This window comes from Psammomys obesus, unplaced genomic scaffold (genome assembly GCF_907164565.1).
Source record: "Psammomys obesus unplaced genomic scaffold, mPsaObe1.curated_primary_1811, whole genome shotgun sequence".
In the NCBI taxonomy this organism is placed as follows: domain Eukaryota; kingdom Metazoa; phylum Chordata; class Mammalia; order Rodentia; family Muridae; genus Psammomys; species Psammomys obesus.
The window spans coordinates 27814656-27837293 of NW_026585797.1; the positions used below are offsets into that span (position 1 = coordinate 27814656).

Genomic DNA, 22638 nt, shown 5'->3' on the forward strand with positions numbered 1-22638 from the left:
ATTAGTTAACTTCAAGAAGAAGCAAGAGTGTGGATTTGATAATGTCAGTAGAATGGAGATTAACATGTAGTGATAAGTATTCATACTATTCAACAAAATGGATATCTACACCAAAATAGCATTTTCGGGTCGTATGAATTCACATGGCTATGACTGCATGCACAAGACCTGCATAAGAACAGGCCAGCCAAAGTCCCTGCATGGATGGGCAGTCTGGGGGCCAGGGGAGGGCAATTTATGAAGTCCCAATCCACCACTGGGATACTATTGGCAATTGATGACTTCTGGGGGAAGGGGAGTTAATTTTCTTTAGAAATGTGGCCCCTGAGGGTCATTCATAATTCAGCAAATGCATGCTATTAGTCCTTCTGCAAGTTGTCAGGCACTATCCTAGGAAATGAAGGGTATAAAGTAAAAGACACCCAGAATTAAAGATAGGCAGACTCTAGTGAATGTTCACCGAGCAAGACAAACTCCAATGGGATTATAAAACCTTCCCATGCTATGAGCATACACCAGCAAACAAGAACCTTTAAAATTCTATTCGGCTCACATCAAAAACAAACACACAGCTGGGGTGGTAGATGGGCTAAGAGCCTGGTCATCAAGGAACAAAATGTCCCAGTTAATTCGAGTAAAGAAGCCGATCCAAACTGATTTCAAATTAGGATGACACCGCTCATCTAACAAGGAAATGTTACATGCAGGACATAAACTTAGAAGGTTATGGGCTGATTGATTAGTAGGCTGCTGTGTTTAAGGTGATCAACGTGAGTCAATGATGTGCTTTGACTTCTTCATAGCAGCTGTTGATAACAAGAATAGAGGCTCACAAGGTCCATACAAGACGCCTATACACCGCTAGCCACGCAAGGTTCAGATAGTCAGCACCGATTAGTTATGACTAGTGACTTTAGGCAGCTATTGAAAGACAAAATAGCTCCCTCTTTCTCTCTGCTGCGATAGAGTTGGCCACCTTGAGGGCAGCCTTCCTCCTGGAACTAAGGATTCAGAGAATAGAACAAATACAGCTGCATGGTCTCCATGAAGTTCTGTAGGATAGACATTGAACTAGTTCCAGTCATTTCAAAGCATTGTTAAGTGGTATGAAAATAATTTTTAAACAGTGATTGCTTTGAAATGACGAGAATGAGCAGCATATGGAAATAGTTAAGACTGAGTGGCTGAGTAGGGGCCAAGGACCCTTTTGAGGAGGCATTTGACTGTTACCAGCCATTTGAAAATGCATGGAAGAGAACTCCAGCCAAAAGTGACCAGTAAAGACTTTAGAAAAAGCCAAGCTGGAGAAGCTGAAGAGCAGAGAAAAGGCTACTGCATCTGTAAGTAGGAGAGGAGAAATGCAGGCAGGACCAGAGGAGACAGTGTCTTCTTAAGTCATAATGAGCTGTTATTCATGATATAATCACCAGTCATTTAAAATTTAAATTGGAGTTGTATAATGACTTAAGTCACATTCTTAAAAGGATTTTTGGATTTTTCATGTGGTACAAATGTGGAAAGGGGAACAAGGTAAAGGTGAAATTTAAGAGGGCAATTAGTAGCTGTGCGGGGGTGGTGTACACGTTTAGTTCCAGCACTTGGGAGGCAGAGGCAAGTGGATCTTTGTGAGTTTGAGGCCACCCTGGTCTACAGAGTGAGTTCCAGGACAGCCAGGGCCACACAGAGAAATCCAGTCTTGAGAAAAGAAAGAAAGAAAGAAAGAAAGAAAGAAAGAAAGAAAGAAAGAAAGAAGGAAGGAAGGAAGGAAGGAAGGAAGGAAGGAAGGAAGGAAGGAAGGAAGGAAGGAAAGAAGGAAAGAAAGAAAGAAAGGAAGGAAAGAAAGAAAGAGGACAATCAGAAAATTCTAAGGACGGGAAAAGGCAAACAGTGCGAGTTACAGAAGGACAGCTAGACTGCAGATTGTGACTGGGCTGTGTGGACTATCACAGAAGGAATGGCAAAGGGAAAGGTCTTTGTTCAGTGTTAAAGAACGCTAGAGCCATTATGGATACCTCTCTCCTAAGCTTTATATAGCTCTCACTTCCAGAGAGGGAAGCATCACACTGTGTCACAGCGTCATAAAAGACTAGACAGAGTTTCTTTCAACATTCTGAAAGGCTCCAGATGTCCAGACGAGCCTTGTTCTTCACAACACTCACACATACACACATATACACATACAACACACACATGCACACAGACTCACACACACACTGTGTGAGGAAAAACACTGAAAATAGAATATTTTAACTAAATTCATTAATGTAAAAGAGGCCACTTTAAGAGCATTTTTATGATAAATGTTAGAGCATAACAATTGTTAGTAGTTACTTTCGTTAGTAACTGTTATCTAGAGGCAATTACTTTTAGGGATTTTTGTTTTCTGGACATTTTTAGAGCTGAAGAAATGCAATATAAACACACACACACACACACACACACATTCAGTTATATACATGCTGATTTTGAATGTAAGTCAGTACTGAACAGAATCTTCAGCAACCCCTCAACAAACAGGTCAGGGCCTTAAAGAATCCTCAGGTTTACTGATAATTATTGTATATGGATGTCAACTGAAAGGGATTGAGAAGCCTAAGGCTGACTTCAAGGCAAACTTGAATAACAAGAAAGGAAATGATAGCAGGGAAACCTTCCAGTTCATTCCTTTTACTTCCAGGGGCTGTGCGGTTGCCTATAGTGAGGAAAACATCATTACTATTATAGAAAACGCATGTGTGGGCATATGCACATGAGACAGACAGAGATAGAAAGAGCAACAGTCAGAGAAACAGAAACAGATATAGAGACAGAGAAACAGAGACAGAAAGACAAAGACAGAGAGAAACAGAAAAAGAGAGGCAGAGACAGAAAAGGGGGGAGGAAGAGAGAAAGAAAGGAAGGGAGAGACGGTTTAGGACCATGTATGACTACCTGAACCAAAGCCATAAACAAAGATCCACTAAGCTTCCCGAGGAAAAGATGCAAGATAAGGCTCAGCATGACATGTAAAATGTATCCATCTTTCTTGGGGGTGATGGAAATCACATACTTTTGTGGATGGTGAGTAGACTTGAGTTATCTGTTAGCATCATTAAGTTGCACTCTGCTGGGGCCTGAAGAAGCCTGAGAATCAAAGTCATATTGTTTGCTAGAGGCACAGCCAATTATCTGCTGCCCACTAACTGAGAGAAACAGGCATAAACCTGTATGAGGCAAACAGAAAGATTGGCTCCAACTCAACAATGAACTTCTTGATGATTAAACCTATAAAGATACAGTGCTTGGCACAAAAAGGGTTACTGTTAGACAAAGACTGGGCAGAGACATTGAACAGGTATTAAAGTTTGAGCATAGTGTTTGAAAGTGTATATATATCTGTGTATCTGCATCTATGTGTGTGTGTCTGTGTGTATGTGGCTTGTATGTGTCTTTGTGACCCATATGACTTTTTTTTCTAAGTAATTGATTGGGCTTTTATGTACTTAGACACATATCATTGTCACTACAAGACTTTAGAAATTCTATTAGAAAGGAAATAAGACAGAAACATGAAAGCATGAATGGTGGGGAGGGGACGTAAGCTCAGCGTGCCTTCTCCCAGCAGCTTTGCTTTCTTCCCAGGCTGTCTGTAGCATACCTCTTCATGGATTTGGGGGAGAGTTCCTTTTCTACTTCCTTCACAGGCATGCTATAGGAATCCACGTTGTACTCGCTGTCATCGTCATACTCATGGTCCAGCAGGGTTCTTGCCCACGTCCCCATGTCATACGGTGGCAACATTCCTCCAAACTCAGAAGGCAAGATCTCAGGATGAATGAGCTGGTGTAGACTGTTCAGGTTGTTGCCATGCAGAAATATCTATAAATGCAAGGTGAAAATGGGAAGGAAACAGAGAAAACTAAATATCATCCGAAGGCTATGGGGCAGGGGTGAGGCTAGAAGAACAAAAATAAGAGGTTTATATGTCTCTCACAATATTTGCATTTCTCTTCCATTCTATGGCATAGGCAACATTATACTCTTATCTAGCATTTCATATAAAAGTCCCAAGGGTCAAGAATGCTTACTTTCTGGGTGGTCAGATAATTACTGGGCTAAAGACTTAGAGGCACAAATTTGATTTTCTACTTCTGAGTAAGAACCACGAGCAGAATAAGCTAAGCTCCATGTCACCTTGGTGTTGGCTGTGCAAACATGGTGATATGCATCAGCCTTTTCTCGTAAGTTCCAGAGCTGCCCAAGTTATTGAGGCCGAACGCTGCCTCCAAATCCATTCCCTCTATTGTCAATAAGAATAAGAATATTGTAACTGCTCTACTGTTGTTTTATGACTTGAAGGGGATGCTGTAAGGAAAATAAATTAGCATCCTCAAACAAAAATGCTGAGTGAGGCCCATGTCACAAAGGATATTGCCCCCACCCTCTATTCTAGAAATTTGGATATTCATTATCCAAATGAAAATTAGAACAATGAATTGAAAGGGACACACATCACAAGCATACTTACATTATTGGTATTATTGTCCAAATGAGCATTTTTTTAAGATGAAAATTAATCCAAACTACGATCGCAATTATTTGTTACTTCCATCAATTGCTACCACTTTCTTAATTTTTTAATTAAGAATCATTTAAATTTTATATTTTTAAAAATTTTCAACAAGAAAAATATTAAAACACGACTCATTAACCTGCTAATATAGGGTTGATCCAAGATGGTGGCACCCAGAGGACATTGTGTCTGATAAGCAGGACAACAGTGACTATACAGTGACCAACAGACTGAACCCTGGGCCCTAAAACACTGGTGATTTTGTTTCCCAGGTAAGAGGAAGCCCCACAGTGTGGGAAACAATCAGGTCTGTTCTGAGGTCACCCTAGAAGAGTTCCTGGTTCCTAGCAGGCTCTAGGTCCCCAGCTCAGAGCCACGTACCTGCATGCTTTGATCACCATCCTAGACTAAACTCTGGGCCTCACAACACCAGAGACTGGGATTTCCAGTCATGAGAAAACCCCACAGTGAAGAAAGCAATCAGGACAGACCTCAGGTCACCCAGACAATCCCTGAAAAAGGTCTTGGGCTCTGGTAGGTGCTCAACCCCAGCCTAGAGACCTGCATGCGCCCAACTCATCATCACAGACTGCTGTAGGTCAAGGGAACCAGAGACTGGGTTTCCCTCTTGGGAGGAAACCCCATGATGAGGGAAAAATCAGGTCTGACCTCAGGGCACTCAGCTGTATACACAACCCCGAAAAAGTTCTTGGGGAAAAAATTCTAGGTTCCTGCAGGTGCCCACTTGCCAGCCTAGGGCGACTATTCTGTGCCTGTGTGCTCTACTCACTATCTGAGACTGAATACAAAACACCACAGACTGGGTCTCCCTGTTGGGAGGAAACCCCATGGTGGGGGAAATATCAAGTCCAACCTCAGAACACCTAGCTCCAGAAAAGTTTCTGGGTTTGTGAAGGCTCCAGGCTCTAGCCTCTGGCTGCATGTCCACCTGCAAGCATGAATGCTGCGCTCACCTACCACTGGTTACTCCTTGGGTACTGGGTCATAGAGCTCCAACCTCAGACCTACAGAAGCCTGGTATCCACAGGATCAGCCCCAGACACTGCGCCAAGGTGCAACCTGTCTCCCTAGCTAAACTGACCAAACCCAAGGCTCCCTGGTTCTTCAAGAGGGCTGTGCCAAGCAAACACACTGTAAGAACAGCAGCAGCAGCCCACTACATTCAGAGCAAGAAACCCAGCTACTCAGCAGGTCTCTCTAAGATTTCTCCTACTGAGAGGAGAGCCTCCTTGACTATCAATTACCACAGTTACCACACAGGTCCATATGCTTGAGCTGAGCTGTGGCAATTCCTGAGAAGCACTGGCCATTTGGTAACCATACCCAAAAAGCTGAGGAGGCCTCCTTCAGTAACAACCATCTTCCTGCCAAGGGTATTCTCCCCACCCCAGGATTCCCAGAGGTACCAGAAACTAACAGCTAACACCTGAGACAAGCAGATGGGTAGAGGCCAATGTAAATACACAACCAACAAAAGCCAAAGCAATATGGCATCTCCAGAACCCAGTTATCCAGGAGCAAGCAGGTCTTGACACCCTATAATAAGTGAAATACAAGGAGATGACCTTACATCTATGTCTATGAAGAGAATAATGGAGGAAACAAATAATATGCCTAAAGAAATAGAGGAAGATAAAGATTAAGGCCATCCATAAAAAATAGAAGAAGAAAAAAATCAAACAGATTATGACCATCTGTAAAGAAATGGAGGAAGATGAAGTCAAACAGAGTATGGCTGTCCGTAAAAAAATATAGGAAGATGCAGCCAAACAATTTGTGAGCTTCAGAGAGGAAATACTGAAATTAAAATAAAATAAAATAAAATAAAATAAAATAAAATAAAATAATAAAATAACAGAGGAATGTTCAAACAAACAGGAAGGAAAAACAGGAAAATACAGACAGACAAGTGAAGGAAATGGACCAAACGGTTCAAGATCTAAAGATAGAATTGGGAAAATTAAAGAAAACACAAACGGAGAAAACCATGGAAAGGAAGAACTTAGGAGAGAAAACAGGAACTACAGAGGTAAGCATAACCAACAGACTATAAGAGATGGAAGAAAGAATCTCAGATGTGGAAGATACAATGGAAGAAATCTATGTATTTGTCAAAAAAAAAAATGTTAAATCTAAAAATGTCCTAACACAAACCATCTAAGAAATCCAAGACAAAAGCTAAGAATAATAGGAATAGAGGAAAAAGAAGATTCCTGTATCCAAGGCCCAGAAAATATTTTCAACAAAATCATAAAAGAAAATGTCCCTAATTTAAAGGAGAGGTCTATGGGCATACACAAAGCCTACAGAACACCTAATAAATTAGACCAGAAAAGAAAATCCTCCCGCCACATAATAATCAAAACAGTAAGTATATAGAACAAAGAAAAATACTAAAAGCTGCAATGGAAAAAAAGCCAAGTAACATATAATGTCAAACCTATCACAATCACACCTGACTTCTCAACAGAGTCTATGAACGCCAGAAGAGCCAGGGTGAATTATTATGCAGACCCTAACAGAACACAGATGTCAGCCCAGGCTACTATACCCAGCAAAACTCTCAGTCATCATAGATGGAGAAAACAAGATATTCATTGACAAAAACAAATTTAAGCAATACCTATACACAAATCCAGCGTTACAGAAGACACTAGAAGGAAAACTGAAGCCCAAGAAAGCTAGCTACAGTCAGAAAAACACAGGAAATAAATAACCTCACTACAGCAAAACTGAAAGTAGCCAAGCACAAAAACACAATACCATAACCAACATCAAAATCAAAGGATCTAACAGCCACTGGTCATTAATCTCTCTCAACATCAATGGACTCAACTCTCCAATAAAAAGACACAGACTAATGGAATGGGTGCATCCTACCTACCCTTCTCTGATGAACTACTGATCAGTGGTGGGTTCTGGGGGAGAAATCATCTTCTGCGATTATATGTTCACTTATGAGACCAGAAGGCTGCAATGGATAATTCCAAACTGGTGGTACATAAAAGGCCCTGATTAAACTCAGTGAATAGGGAGGTGAGGCTTGGGGCATTGGGGTGAAAAGAGACAAGAGAAGATGGGTGACAGTCATCAGAATATGCTGCGTGTACATATATGTGTGTGCATATATGCCATTATGTCTTTACATGCATACACATGTGTGTGAAATTTTCAAAAATCAAATTTTAAAAAGTTGAAAAAAAATAAACATATATGACTCACAAGTCCTCCCTCATAATCAAGTTTTCATCATCAGGTATGTACCTTCTATTCCCAATCTAAGAATAAGAGATTTCTAGAGTGTAACTTGCTTTTTCTTCACTTTTCATTTCTATCACCACAAAAGTATAGGTATATCTCTCAAAAAAGTATCATTAGCATCTTACACAAATTTCTCTAATACTTATTCTCTAATACTAATACACTTTATAAGAAACTTAATTTCACACTTTGAGTTCAGATGAACGGGCTAACACATTCATGTTTGTTCTTTGTACCTTTAGAATCCACAGAAGTAAATATGTAGGAAAATATATCTGTATCATCAAGTGAACTCAGAGAGAGGAAAATCACCAATAATCTATTGTTTTCAACAAATGGAAGATTAAAAACAGATATCAGCCAACATTGGCGAATGCTGAATATTCCTGTATATATTTTGAACACACACAACAATATTCTCCAGTCAGAATTAATTTCCCTAAAAAACTATGCTTCTAAAGAATTTATTGTTTTGTCTTTATAACTTTGAAAAAATCAGATGTGTTTCGTCACACCAGAATCTTCTTCCATCAATTCATGAAGGTGTTGTGGTTAAAAACAACCCTTAGAGCAGTAAATTCTGGAACACTCTGCTACCTCCTCCCTCGGCACCACTTTCAGCATTGGCCTTGTTTCCTCTCTCGCTGAGGAAATAGGGCAGCCAGCTGAGATCCACCCACCAGCATCTGTGCCCATGTGTTCTGCCTCACCACTAAAACAGAGAAAGTAGAAACCTCACGAAAACAAGATCTGTTGTCTTTCCTCAACTCAGTTTTATTTCTCAACAATTATCCCTTGCTTTTTCTCGTATTAAAACCTTAACCTCTCTCGCCCCTCTGAGAAAATAACTTGCTGTCTTCAATAACCTGCAAATAGAAACATAAAACCTCTCTTGGCTCTTGAGTTCATAGCTTCAATTTTTTGGTTGACATCAGAACTCACCAGAGGAGTTGTTTCTAATCATTGTCCAAATACTCTCTTCCCACACTTCATAAGCTGCTCCATATCTACCTGACCTCTTAGCAATACATTATATCACCTGCTCTCAATTTTGCTCACCCTGGTACACTCAATATCTAATTCTTGTCTCACTATCCTCAAGCATAAGCACAGCTAGACAGAGGATATGGCTTCTTCTCTTAGTACCATTATCATTCTTCTACCTTGCTACAGTCATCTTTAATCTCCTTTGCTGATGACTCCAAAGTTTGTTTTTGTTTATTAAGACACAGTCTCACTATGTGGTTTTAGCCTAACAGGCCTGGAACTTGTTATGTTCATTATGTAGACCAGGCTACCCTTGAAGTCACCGAGATCCACTTTCCTCAACCTTTCAGGCGCAAGAAATAAAGAAATGTGTTACCATTCCCAGCCCAATCCCAATATTTTAACTTTGATAAAACCAAGGCCTTAATTCTTGGATTCATTATTTTTTAATAAATCTGCCCTCTTTGGTGATTTAATTCAATCTGTAAATTTATAATATTAAATAGTTCTCTGTTTAGAGCTTCTACTGGAGTTTTTGTATTGACTTGTTTCTCTTTCATTTATCTATTATCTACTATCTATTTATCTATCTTTTTTCTTCTGTTATCTCATGAAATACATTTGATCCTTATGAGCTCCTTTGCCTCACATACTTCAAAACAATAAGAATTATCCTGAAAATGGCTTATGCTTTTTCTATTTAATCTTCCTGTGTCATTTATTCCATTAAAGAAACTACTCCTCGTTACCAGGAAGAGAAAGGAAGAAGGTACCATACATCCGAGAATCATAAAGTTTTGAAGATAGAGCCCACCATATTTAGGAGTAGATAAAAATATATACTAGCTAATGGAGAACCCAGCATCTTGTCAACCTTTTTAGGGTGGCAAAACCATAAGCAGAGGCTCCCCTATGGCTTCAATGGGATGATGAGTTGAAACCTGCTTTTCAGAGTCAGCAACAATGCTTTTATTTGGGTGGCAATGTAAAAGCAAAACAGAAAAAGACCTTAAATACATACACTGAACCCTGAGAATGTTAAGCATTAATATGATAGATAGGAAGCCTGGTAAGAAAATTTCAGGCACTGATGAAATTGTGAGAAGGGACTTCATAATATTGAACTGAGAAATCCCCACCATTCCGTTGTGTTCCTATTACACTGAATTTAAGAAAATGAAATGGCACCATTTCTTGAACACCTGGGTACATGGAAGAAGATTCCCAATGCTCTGTAGGCTTTCTTTCAGCAGATTTTCAGAACATGTATTATATCAGCAGAGTAATGTGCTTGAGTAATGTTATGACAGGGTGTCCCTTGGGATGCCAGTAAGAATAAAATACCTTTGCCATACATGTTCATTATAAAAGTAAAAATTAAAGGAATTTAACCTTTAATAATTTTATATGAAAGTTTCCAAGCCATATAACTTGAACTAAAATTATGATGTTCAGTTGCCTTGCTTTCATCTGGCAAGCAACGCATCCAACAGAGCAGGGACACCATGTAACAGTTGGACTGGTTGGGCACCCAAACACTTGTAATGCAATGGAAGACCATATTTCCTTCAATCCTCCCCCCCCCCAGGCCATTTTCCACATTTTCGGCTCTCTTTGTTTATGTTCAATATCTTAGACATGTGCTGACCTAAGACTTGTGCCGTTGCTCTTCCCTCTCTGGGAAATTTTCTGTCATTTCAGACGGAACCTCTAGCTCTTCCATCTACTAAGAGCAATACACAGCGAATTGGTTATCCTTCCAAGTCTCCTTCCCAACATATAAAAACAAGGACAAAAAGGATGACACACCCTAAAGTATTGTAAGTATTAAATGAAACACATATATTGCACTGAGAACAGCACGTGGCAAGACGGAACTCACACAAGTGCAATTTGTGCTAAAGCCCCCGGCAGATGTTTTGGATCGCCTGATTATCGCTTAATGAAACAAAGCCTGAAGGTACATTTGTGAAGCACTTCAATGTACTTTTGAACTCAGCAATATGCATAATTTCATGCCAAATGGCAGAAACAACTAGGTATAAATCACAGTGGACTGTAGAGTTCTTCCTCCTGAACTACTGCAATAATTTTAACAAATCCACACAGCCAGCCCTCTGCTCACTAGCCCTTGATGTAAACACATAATTGCTGCTCTTTCACGCTAGGAATGAGGACTTTGCGGGACTGGAAGACATGAAATGCGTAATCACTGACATTCACATCGCTATTGCTGTGCACATAGGTGTAAGAGTGAGTATACTTTACAGCATCACTAACTGATGGTGATTAGCACACAGAGGTAAATAGAACTGGAGGCTGCGAGGGCAAATACTGGCTCCACAACTTCCCAGCTGCATCTATGAGGAAACAAGCTACATATCCATTCTCAGACTTCCTTTCTCGGCTCGGAAATAGGAAAGCATGTTTACTAAATTTACTTCTCAGAGTTCAGCATAAAATCAGAAATCAAAGGCTGGCAAAGAAGAGCTAGGAATAGGTTGGTCTGTGAATACAAGTTATCCGAGTTACAGTTAGATAAAAAATATAGATATGATGACTCCAGATGATAGTTCACTGTATGTATAAGCTATAAGAAAGAAGATTTAAAGTGGTTTTACCACAAAGAAACACCAATTTTAAAGAAGATGCATATGTTTGCTCTCATTTGACTTGTTCACATTGTATATACAATGTATATATATATATGTAAGTAAGTAGTTGAACAGTATTTTAAATGTGTTTTACAGACTCTTAAATGAATAAATGAAATAATTTACAATTAAATACGTTTTGAAATTCTATTCTCAATAAAAATGTCTATTCAATTTACCAAGCACTGTGGTGCTAGTATAGAATGTTTTAAATAATTATTATAGTTCCAGGCAACTTATGTTTTTCTTTCATGTATGTTGATCCCCACCCTTGTGTGATAAAACTCAATCTCAGGCAAATTTACATAACATGTTAGATAAAGAAATGTTAAAACTTCAACACATCAACATTATTATAAAAATATCTGATTGATTATGACTGTCACTGCACAAATATACCAAATTCTACAAAATTTGCTTCATTTCAGTAAATATTATGAAATACCAAGCTCTAATTTGTCAGTAAATTGTATAACGACTTATGTTTAGACCTCACTTGAAATTAAGAGTACCAACAATGATGGGACAACATAGCATATTTTTTTTTTAAGGTTTATAGTGAGACTATTATATGAATGAAGGTACTACTAGTATTTCATTGTCTGGTGAGAAAGGAGGAAAACTTGTTTTCAAATGTTTCATTCATGCACTATTAGTGAATTTAGAGAGTTTATAAGCTCTCTGAAAATGTCTCTATGCTGAGTATTAAGCTGACAAGATTAAGGATATTTTATCATGGTTGACATTAAACAATCGAGGTATACATCGCAACTCATTGAATGGGGATTGGGGACAGAGATCAGAATTTAAAACACAGAAGCAAAAGTTACCCTTTTCCGAGTCTTCTCCTTCAGGAATGGTCGGATCACAGTGTACAGGGCATGGATATACCAAGGTTGATTGACAAAATGTATTCCTCCGAATCTTGCAGGGAAGCTGTCCTAGAGCAATGAGAAAGGTATAGGCGTTAGGACAGGCTTTTCTACACTGGGTGGTTCAGGGAATATTGCATGTCATTCAACTGTGTATAATCTATATACTAAAGAAAGAAGGGGGCCACGGCTTGCCAGAGTATGACTCTCTTAAGAAATTAAACAAGCTGGGCACAGTGGCACACACCTCTAATCCCAGTTCTGAGGGATGCAGAGGCAGGCAGATATCTGTGAGTTCGAGGCCAGCCTGTCTACAAAGCAATTTCAAAACGGCCAAGGTTTTACAAAAAGAAATCCTGTCTCAGATAAGAAGAAGTAGGATGAGGCGAAGGAAGAGGAGAAGAAAGAGGGAAAGAGGAGGAGAAGAATGAGAAGGAGGAGGAGGAGGAGGAGGAGGAGGAGGAGGAGGAGGAGAAGGAGGAGAAGAAATGACAATAATGTGTAGTAAAGCAAACTCTTCCAAAGAGAAGGTTGCTGAAAAGAACTTCAGCATTTTTCAGACTCTGTATTATAAGCCTGCTAAATTCTAACAGTTATTACCATCACAGAAGCACAATAAACAGATTAGAAAGAAGTACCGAATACTGGACTTATATAGAATAGATGTTTTATTTAGTTACTTAAATTTATAATAAAATATTTTAAATTAAAATATTTAATTAACTTTTAGTGCAATCATCTGTAGTGGGAATGAGACTTTATATATAAGGGCCAGTGAGATGGCTCCAGTGTAAAGATGCTTACTGCTAAGCTTCAATATCTGAGTTCAATTCCTGCGACCCATATAGTATAAGAAGAAAACCTGCAGGTTGTCCTCTGACCTCCAAGTAGACTCTGATGAACCCACCTATCCCCAAACCTATGATAAATAAATAAATAACTCAGAAAGAGAGGGTGTGGGTAAGGGCACCTGACAGCCTGAGTTCAAATCTGGGAACTAACATGGAAGAAAGAAATAAGCAAAGGTGGTCTTTTATGTCCAGAAGTACAAAGTAGCTTGTACTTCTCTTCACACTAAAATTTAAAAATTAAATTAAAATGCAAATTGGGATACATTAAAAGCATACCTTATTCTGTACATTTTATTTCTAAACTTTATTGTAAACATTCACCATTCCTTATTTCGACTATTAAAAAGAAATCACACTTAAGCAAATGAAAACCTAGGGTTGTGGTACAGGAAACTTCAGGATACATTCAGTAGGTTAAATGAGTGTAAAAGATGCTCTGAACTCACTGCAAGGGAGGTAGGTGTGCCTCCGGTAAGAGCTACTTCCTCTTCACCAAAACTTACCTGGGGTGAGTGTGAGGACAGAGTGCTAAAATGAGGTGTGCTCTGCCTACCGGTGACAAAGAAGATGCACCTGTGGTTTACTGCATAGCAAAGAAGATTACCCAAGCCAGATGACTGACAGCCTTCACATGAATGTGCTGAGACCTCTTCCAAACAACCTGATTCATCTACCTTCTGCTACTTCAAAACTCCACAAGAATAAGCTTCATTGCCCTCATAAACAGATGAATAAAAGGAACAAAATAAACTCCTCTAACTAGACTTGTCTTTCAAGTAGTACCATAAGTAGCTGGCATTTTCCTGTCTTCTTCAGAACATGAGTAAGGGCAAATAAAAAACGAGGGTCCCAGTGAGGAGAAATCTACTGTATTTTTTTTAAATTTAAAGGTTCTCTTGAGTAAGATTTTTCTGATCCAAAACATGTACCAGTGTAAGACACTAAGCAGTTTTTAATGTGTGTGTTATCACGTAGCATATATGTTACCCTATATATACATATATCATCTATGTAATATATATTCTATATGTATTATATGATCTGCTGCCACATAGCATCATTTCTGAGGTTCACTGCATTTGTGGGTGGCTGCATATATTCAATGTCACTGTAATCTGGTATCAACAATGAATATTATGAGTATGTTATGGTTTTTGGGAATTGACCTATCTTTTTCTCATCTATGCACATTGTTTTTCACAATTTTTTGTGTCTGCCACGGCCCACATAGCAGCTCTCAAGGCCTCCTTCACATGCCCATTCAAGGGTGTAGGAATGCAGTTTTCTCAACATTGCTACTGCTTCCCAGAGTGCATGTTCAAGTTTACAAAACCAGCAAGAGCAACTGAATCAATTTACACTCCTTCTTCCCCCAGGACAATGTGCCAATTCCAGTTATTTTTGTTTAGCTGGTATAGTGCAACCTTCTAATTTTACAAATCTAGTAGAAATAAAATAGATTCACATACAAACTTTATTTTCTAGATTCTTAGTCTCTGTTCATAATGGTTATTTTCATCATTAATAATAAAGCTTTGAGCACAATACCATATTTTCAAGGTCTTGAGAGTGTAAATTGCCTGCTGTCTCTAATGATTTTTCTCATCCTGTTTATGGTGAAGTCAAGTTTGGTTACATTAATTATAAAGCATCTAGAGGCTGGCTTGGAGATGCCTTTATCCAGACAACATGTGCTTCAGTTTCTACCAGGTATAAGATACTAGCTATGTCATGTGGCTTTAAATTAATTTCTCATGCTGAGCTTTCTCTGACTCCATCAGACATTCAAATTTCAGACACTCTTGAAATAATTATGATGCTGGGCAATTGAGAAGGTTACTAACATCATCAATACTAATATTGACGTTGTTGCTTTTCTACCAGATATAGAAATGTTAGGGCAAATTCCTTGATGGTTTCCTGGTCACCTGAGGCTTTCTTTCGGGACACAGCATCCAGAAGAGTCCCACATCTAGTCACGCGCTTGCTTTCACCATGTGAAAGCACATCCCACTGAAGCAGTTAGGACCTAGACCCTCCTTTCCCTTTGTAGAAAACGTTTAGAAGACAAGAGGCCTACAAGCAACAACAATAAATATGATCACAGCAGAACCCAGAGCTTTGTAGCGATCCTCCATTCCTTCTGTTTTTGCTTTTTTTTCTCATTAAACATTAAGAGCTTGAAACCTATGAATAAATGTACTTTTTCTTGAACTCATCAGGAAGGTGTCTGCTTTGTGCATGAAACTGAGCCCAACCATGCCATATTCATGTTTGTATTCACTTTCCTTTGCAAATGTGTCCCAGAACACAGATAGGCAAATCTCATCAAATGAAATACACTCTCATGCTTACTGCCTAACTAAACTGTTTAAATAATCTGCCTTTTCTAAACCACATTTTATTTTCTGTAAGGAACAACACTTAAGAGAAATGCTAATTTCAACTTTCTATCATGTAGAACTTGATAGAACCACACTCACTATCCAGTGCACTTTATAAAAAGAAAGGCATTTCTGAAAATGCTTTATAAGTGTCATAAAGGCAGTCTTTTGGCCCAGAATAGCACTACAGAATACAAGCTAACATACAAGGCGCCTATCATTAGCTCTACCTAATTCACAGCTCTACCTTGCAAACAGGAATATAAGAAATGTCCAGTAATAAGGGAGAATGTGGCCAAGATAGATAGGATCAAGAAAATGGATGTGAGTTCTACCTTCCAAGAGATTCCCATGCATTTTTCGTTTCTGTGTTGTTCAGCAAAGCACTTGGTGCCTGATGAACGGCATGTATTGCCTCAGTGCTGTAGATACCTTGCCTCAATGTAGAGAACAGAGAATGAGCCCACCAACACTCCCCACACACCAATATTTCTCAAAGGCTGTGCCGAGATGACACTCGAGCAAATAGCCCTGTTTGGGAAAAGATGGATTTGGAGTTAACTCCTGCATAAAGTGTGGCTTCCCTCCAAAGCACACATTATTGCAAACAATTACAAGATGAGGGCGGGTCAAAAGCAAAGCCTCTGGTTTTTATCCAGCTCTCCAGACTTTGTGTACAAGAGGGACGTACACCTAATCCATGTGCATACCAGCAAATTGCTCACAAATTGCTCATATTTTTTCTCATAATAATGTGTGCCTCAGATAGAGATTTTGAACTATTAGCATGTTATTCAAATTTGTAAATTAATTTTCTAGAATATAAAAACTGTGATAATAATATTATTGGTAATATTGCCAAATGGGAAAGGATAGCATAATTTCTGACATAGTCAGGGTGTAGTTTTTAAGCTATAAATGAGAGAAAAAAGCACCACCATGTAAAAATAAAATTCATAGTTCTGGAACCAGTTCATAAATGGTGACTGAATAGGGTTTCTGAGCCAAATACATACTTTTAAAAAGTGTCTTTACTAGGTAAAACTTGTATTTGTAATTTGCTCATTCATAATTAACATGTCATGTTTCCTCCTTTTTTTCTGTCTTCTTTGCATGTTTTTGAGAGAAGTCAAAGTATTTCAAACACTGGGTGCACCACAGGGGCACACATGTAATTGTAAGCTGTAGCAATCAGTACCCAGGGATTTCACTTGCCATACTACAAATCTACTTTATTTCTTACAGACCTGAGAACTGAACTACAGAATCGCACCAGTTAGGCAAACATTCTATCACTGACCTACTTCCCTGGGGACCTTTTTTTTCCTAACTTTTTTTTAAATTAAAATAGAATTACAACATTTCCCTCTCAAGGCCAGCCTGGTCTATAAAGTGAGATCAGGAAAGCCAAGGCTAAGCAGAGAAACCCTGTCACAAACAAACAAACAAACAAACAATCCCTTTTTTTTCTTTTCTATAACACTTCGACATACCTTGCCACCTTGTTGTCTCTCAGATTCATTGCTATTATTTTTTTTTTAATTTTGAAACAAAGTTCATCTAGATGACCTTGAACTCACTCTAATCCAAGCAGACTTTGAACTAATACTCTTGCATCAGCCTTCCACATAGTTGGGATTACTGTATGCACTAATGGGCCTCGTTCATAAATCTACTCTTAAAATTTTACTAGGATACAAATCATTGTATCATTCCTTTATGACCCTTTTGTTATGTTTTCCTACTAGTTTTGACTATTTACAGATGCTATTTAAAATGCCACTTATGCATTATGAATGGTAAGAACCATTCAACCACAAGAGGTCTACTACAAGCATCTTAGTCTAAGTTTCCAGTATTATTCAGTTAAGCTTTGTACAGAGGACGCAGAACTCTATATGGAAGCTTGGAACTGTGGTAATAGTTTTTTGTAATAGCCCATGGATATGCGGCAAGCACAGTATTACTATCTGTGCCATAGTGCAGAAGTACAAATGATTGCTGCAGCAACTGGTACAGCTGGTGCTGTCCCAGCCTCTCTGTTAAGTCTTCTTCCACTGTGTTCAAACCTACTACAGTTGCTGTGCTTTGGCACGCTAACCATAGTGTTTCCCTTAATACGTCTTCTGGGAATATCATCTCAGAATTGTATGATGGTATTACACCCACCTTTAATAGTTTGTACTAAGTATTTGTATCTCATCTGCTGAAATGTCAGATCCCGAAAAGAAGTCAAGCTGGATACTGTTCAAAACCCTAACCCCCACTCTCAATGTCTGGAATGGGAAAGAAGCAGAATACACATATGCAGTCTTACATTTCCGTCATTGTTTCTGGACAGAGTTCCTACAGGATATTCACTCACTTCAGTGACAAAAGCAAGTATCTCAGCAAAAACATTCCATTTTCTGTGTGTTCTGCCAAACTGGGGAGAGGTCACCAAGAAACTATTCAATTTCCAGCTAAGAAGAATGTCTTTTTCTGTGCCAGTCTTATAAACAGTAATGACCATACTTTAATGGATGCAAAGAACAGGGCGTGAAGCAAAGGGATCAATCTTTACAAGACACATATATGAGGATTTACCTTACACTTGTACTCTTTTTTTTCTTTATTAATTACACTTTATTCACTTTGTATCCCCCGCCCCCCCGTGGTTCCCTCCCTCCTCCCGTCCCAATCCCTCCCTTCCTCCACCCTCTGTATGCATGCCCCTCCCAAGTCCACTGATAGGGGAGGACTTCTTTTTCTTCCTTCTGATCCTAGTCAATTAGGTCTCATCAGGAGTGGCTGCATTGTCCTCTTCTGTGGCCTGGTAATGCTGCTTCCCCCTCAGGGGGAGGTAATTAAAGAGCAGGCCAATTAGTTCATGTCAGAGACAGTCCCTGTTCCAATTACAATGGAACCCACTTGGATACTGAACTGCCATGGGCTACATCTGTGCAGGGCTCTTAGGTTATCTCCATGTATAGTCCTTGGTTGGAATAGCAGTCTCAGGAAAGACCCCTGTGCGCAGATTTTTTGGTTCTGTTGCTCTCCTTGTGGAGTTCCTGTCCTCTCTGGATCTTATTGTTTCCCACTTCTTTCCTAAGATTCCCTGCACTCTGCCCAAAGGTGTCCCATAAATCTCAGCATCTGCATTGATAGTCTGCAGGGCAGAGCCTTTCAGAGGTCCTCTGTGTCAGGCTCCTGACTTGTTCCCTCTTTTCTCCTTCTTCTGATGTCCATCCTCTTTGCCTTTCTGGATAGGGATTGAGCATTTTAGCAAGAGCCCTCCCTCTTAATTAGTTTCTTTAGGTGTACAGATTTTAGTAGGTTTATCTTATATTATATGTCTATATGAGTGAGTATATACTGTGTGCATCTTTCTTCTTCTGGGATAGCTCACTCAGGATGATCTTTTCCAGATCCCACCATTTACCTGCAAATTTCAGGACTCCTCATCTCCTTTCTTGTAATTACTAACTTCTCTTTAACAGATTGTGGTATCCAAGCAGACAAATAATGAACTTGGTTAGATGCAAATTGTATAGAAACAATGTCTCAATAAAAAGTAAAGAAACTTCTCTAATATGTATGGGAAATAATGAATCACATATTCTATAAATATGTGATTTTTTACACTTGGTAGTTTATTACAGAGAAGAAGAAATAATGCCTACATAAGACAAAATGGAGAGTCAATTCTTTTTACAAGAATCAAGTCAACCTTCAAAGATAAGTGGCAAAGTATTTCAAAATATGCATATAGAGAGTCTTTTTCTCCAGTACTAACCCTTGAAACAAAATGTATGCAAACCACATACTTACATTCTCATCATTCGTCTAAAAACTGTGTCTTAAGTGTTTTAAGAAAGCAATATGGATTTACTCCAATGGATCATTATAGAATTGTTAAGAAAAGAGTGACTTGATTTTTTGGTTTTTATGTAACTTTCTAAGTAAAATTCTTTTTTTGGTAATCTAATTTTTGAAATATCAATGTGTTTTGAAATGATTTTGCCTCACCAGCTGTTTAAACCTTAACCTAAATTTACACAAACATGTAGAAAACATTTGAGCTTCAGGTTAGAATCAGAACACTGATTTTCAAGGTTTGCATCTGTATAGTTAACCACATATTTGTTTAAGAACAAAGTGTCAGCTATTGTTTGTATTTTTTGTCATAACAAATATCAGTATGTATTTCTCTTTAGAGTGGTTGTAGAATTACTATACATACATACACACACACACATATATACTCATCACTTCTGACATTAAAAAAAAATTGTCATTTCTATTGACCATGTTGATGCATACCTGCAAACCCAGTTCAAAAATGAGTGAGGCAGGATGATTATCAGCAGCTGGATCCCATTCAGAGCTTCACAGTGAAACTATGTCTCAAAATACAGCAGTAGCAAACAATAGCAAGTTCTCATTCTTCCATGCTGTGTTCATTGATACTTGGTTATGAAAGACTTCGTGAAACCATGGCTCATAGAAAAATATTCTTTCCCCTTGCCACTCTTCTTCCTTGGAAGTCAGTTACTACAGAGTAACAGAAATAGTCTAGCTTTTTTTTTTCAGTTCCATTTGAGGAATCTTTTTATCAAATTAATTAGGGATGATGCTATAACCTAATAGTGCTGCCTGAAAGACAGATTGCATAAAAAGGCCTCAGAAAGAAACGGTGGAGAGATGTATTTTCCCACTGTACACTACTAGCTAACTGCTCATAACAGTGAATTCCCTGGGAGAATGCTACCCTTCAAATTGTCACGGACATATACCATAGGGAGACCGAGCATCTCACAACATTTGGAAGGCAGAGGGATTTGGCCACATTTTCTTGATAACTCTACAATCAACATTCATTGTTTGGACAAGATCAGTTTTTAAGATGTCATTCAAGGGAACTAGGAAGAATATTCTCAGATCAATCAGCCCATGACTATTGTCAGAGATGATCTAGCTCAGGAAACTTACAGGGCTAAAGAAGAACATGCCATCATGCCATGACATTCCTCTTCTCCAAGACTGCACATGATTTCTACCTAACCATGTTAAAAGGGGAGTCTTTCCATGTTCCTGTCATTACTGTATCATAATGCAGCTACCATGTCCAATTTTTATTGGGTTTTCTAAATGTGAAAAATACTGTTAGTAGAGTTATTTAAATTTCTCACCTTTGACCGCTAAATTATCTCTTTTTAATAAGAGTGATACATTCATTACTTATGGGGAAAAATGCCCATATTGTTACTGCTTGTATTTTCCTTTCTCTTGCTGTATTTTGAATATATATATATATATATATATATATATATATATATATATATATATAATATGTGCCGTTCTTGGCTTGTAAATTCCAATAATTAAATACACTATTTCCTGAAATAGAGCCACTGCAAACAGCTCACTTGCAACACACTGAGTCATCCAGTAACTGAGTGGGCAGAAAGCTTCTCTTTCTGTGCGAAACGGGTGTGGCATTCTCTCAGCTGTTCCTCTGTCAAGGAAGACTGATTACACACTGAAGAAAATCACAACCGCCAGCCTCCACGTGAAGCACAGACTCATTTCTGTCTTTGACTGCCCATATGTGCCTGAGGCAATCAGATATTGAGGGAATGCCTTAGAAACATCACAGAAGCTATTCTCATATGTTCTCACAATCCACTAGGTATCAAGTTCAGTAAGATCTAACAGACGGAGAGAACTTACACTAAAACTGTTCACCTTTTAACAAATGTCACACGTACAGGTTGCTAAGCCAGCCTCTTTCTGAGACTCAGAGCCCCCATCCACATATCAACAAGAATGCAGTACTCTTACCCTAGTGTCGATAATGGCTCAGGGCCCCTGCTTTAAATAATGTGTGCCCAGAACTGCTGGTTCCATCCACACTTCCCAAAAGGGGAGTCACATAAAAAAAAATGTCCCAGAAAAACTGAATGACAATAAAATGAATGACAATAAAAACAGACAAATCTCCATAAATGGATATTCCGGGATACTCTTGATTTACCTAGCACATGTGAAACTAGAGGCAATATTGTTCTGAATGACCAAACAATGTTAATGGTGTTCAGAAAATAGGAATTGTCATATCTATTAAAGACATGTGGATATAAAATACTCTTGAAAGAAACTTAAAAGGCCTATCCTTCACGTGCCCTCATGTTCTTTCTTATGAAGAATTATAAGAAAATAACTGGTGTTGGAGAGATGGCTCAGAGGTTAAGATCACTGGCTGCTGTTCTAGAGGTCCTGAGTTCAATTCCCAACAACCACATGGTGGCTCACAATAATCTATGATGAGATCTGGTGCCCTCTTCTAACCTGCAGGTATACATGCAGGCAGAACGTTGTATATGTATAAATAAAAAAACCCTTATTTTTAATATACTTTTTTACTTATTAAAATTTATTCACTTTGTATCCCAGCTGTAGCCTCACCCTCATCCCCTCCCAAACATGCCTTCCCTCCTTCCCTCATCTCCTCCCATGCCCCTTCCACAGTCCACTGATAGCAGAGGACCTCCTTTCCTTCCATCTGACTCTAGCCTATCAAATCTCAACAGGACTGTCTTTCATAGTCTTCCTCTGTGGCCTAGTAAGGCTGTTCTCCCCTCAGAGGGAGGTTAATAAAAAGCCAGCCACTGAGTTCATAGACAGTCCCTGTTCCCCTTACTAGGGAGCCCATTTGGAGACTGAGCTACCATGGACTACCTGTGTGCAGCGGCTTCCAGGTTTTTCTATCTCCTGCTTCTTTCACAAGATTCCCTGCACTCTTCCCAATGTTTGGCTATGAGTCTCAGCATCTGCTTTAATACCCTGCTGGGTAGAGTCTTTCAGAGACCCTCTATGGTAGGCTCCTGTATTGTTTGTTATTTTCACCTTCTTCAGATGTCTATCCCATTTGCCTTTCTGAATGAGGATTGAGCATCTTATCCAGGGTCGTCCTTCTTGCTTAGCTTCTTTAAGTGTACAGATTTCAGTATGATTATTCTATATTATATGTCTAATATATATATATATATATATATATATATATATATATTAGAC

At 38.8% G+C, this 22638-nt stretch overlaps 1 protein-coding gene across 1 annotated transcript in view; it reads right to left on the bottom strand.

Moving 5' to 3' along the window:
• Positions 1 to 22638, bottom strand: part of Clvs2 (clavesin 2) — a 91096-nt gene that overhangs the window by 5990 nt on the left and 62468 nt on the right. The window contains exons 4-5 of the mRNA XM_055599475.1: positions 12306 to 12416; positions 3638 to 3858 (exon numbers count right to left, since the gene is read on the bottom strand). Coding sequence (XP_055455450.1) covers positions 3638 to 3858; positions 12306 to 12416 — 332 coding nt within the window. The remainder of the gene's footprint in view (positions 1 to 3637; positions 3859 to 12305; positions 12417 to 22638) is intronic.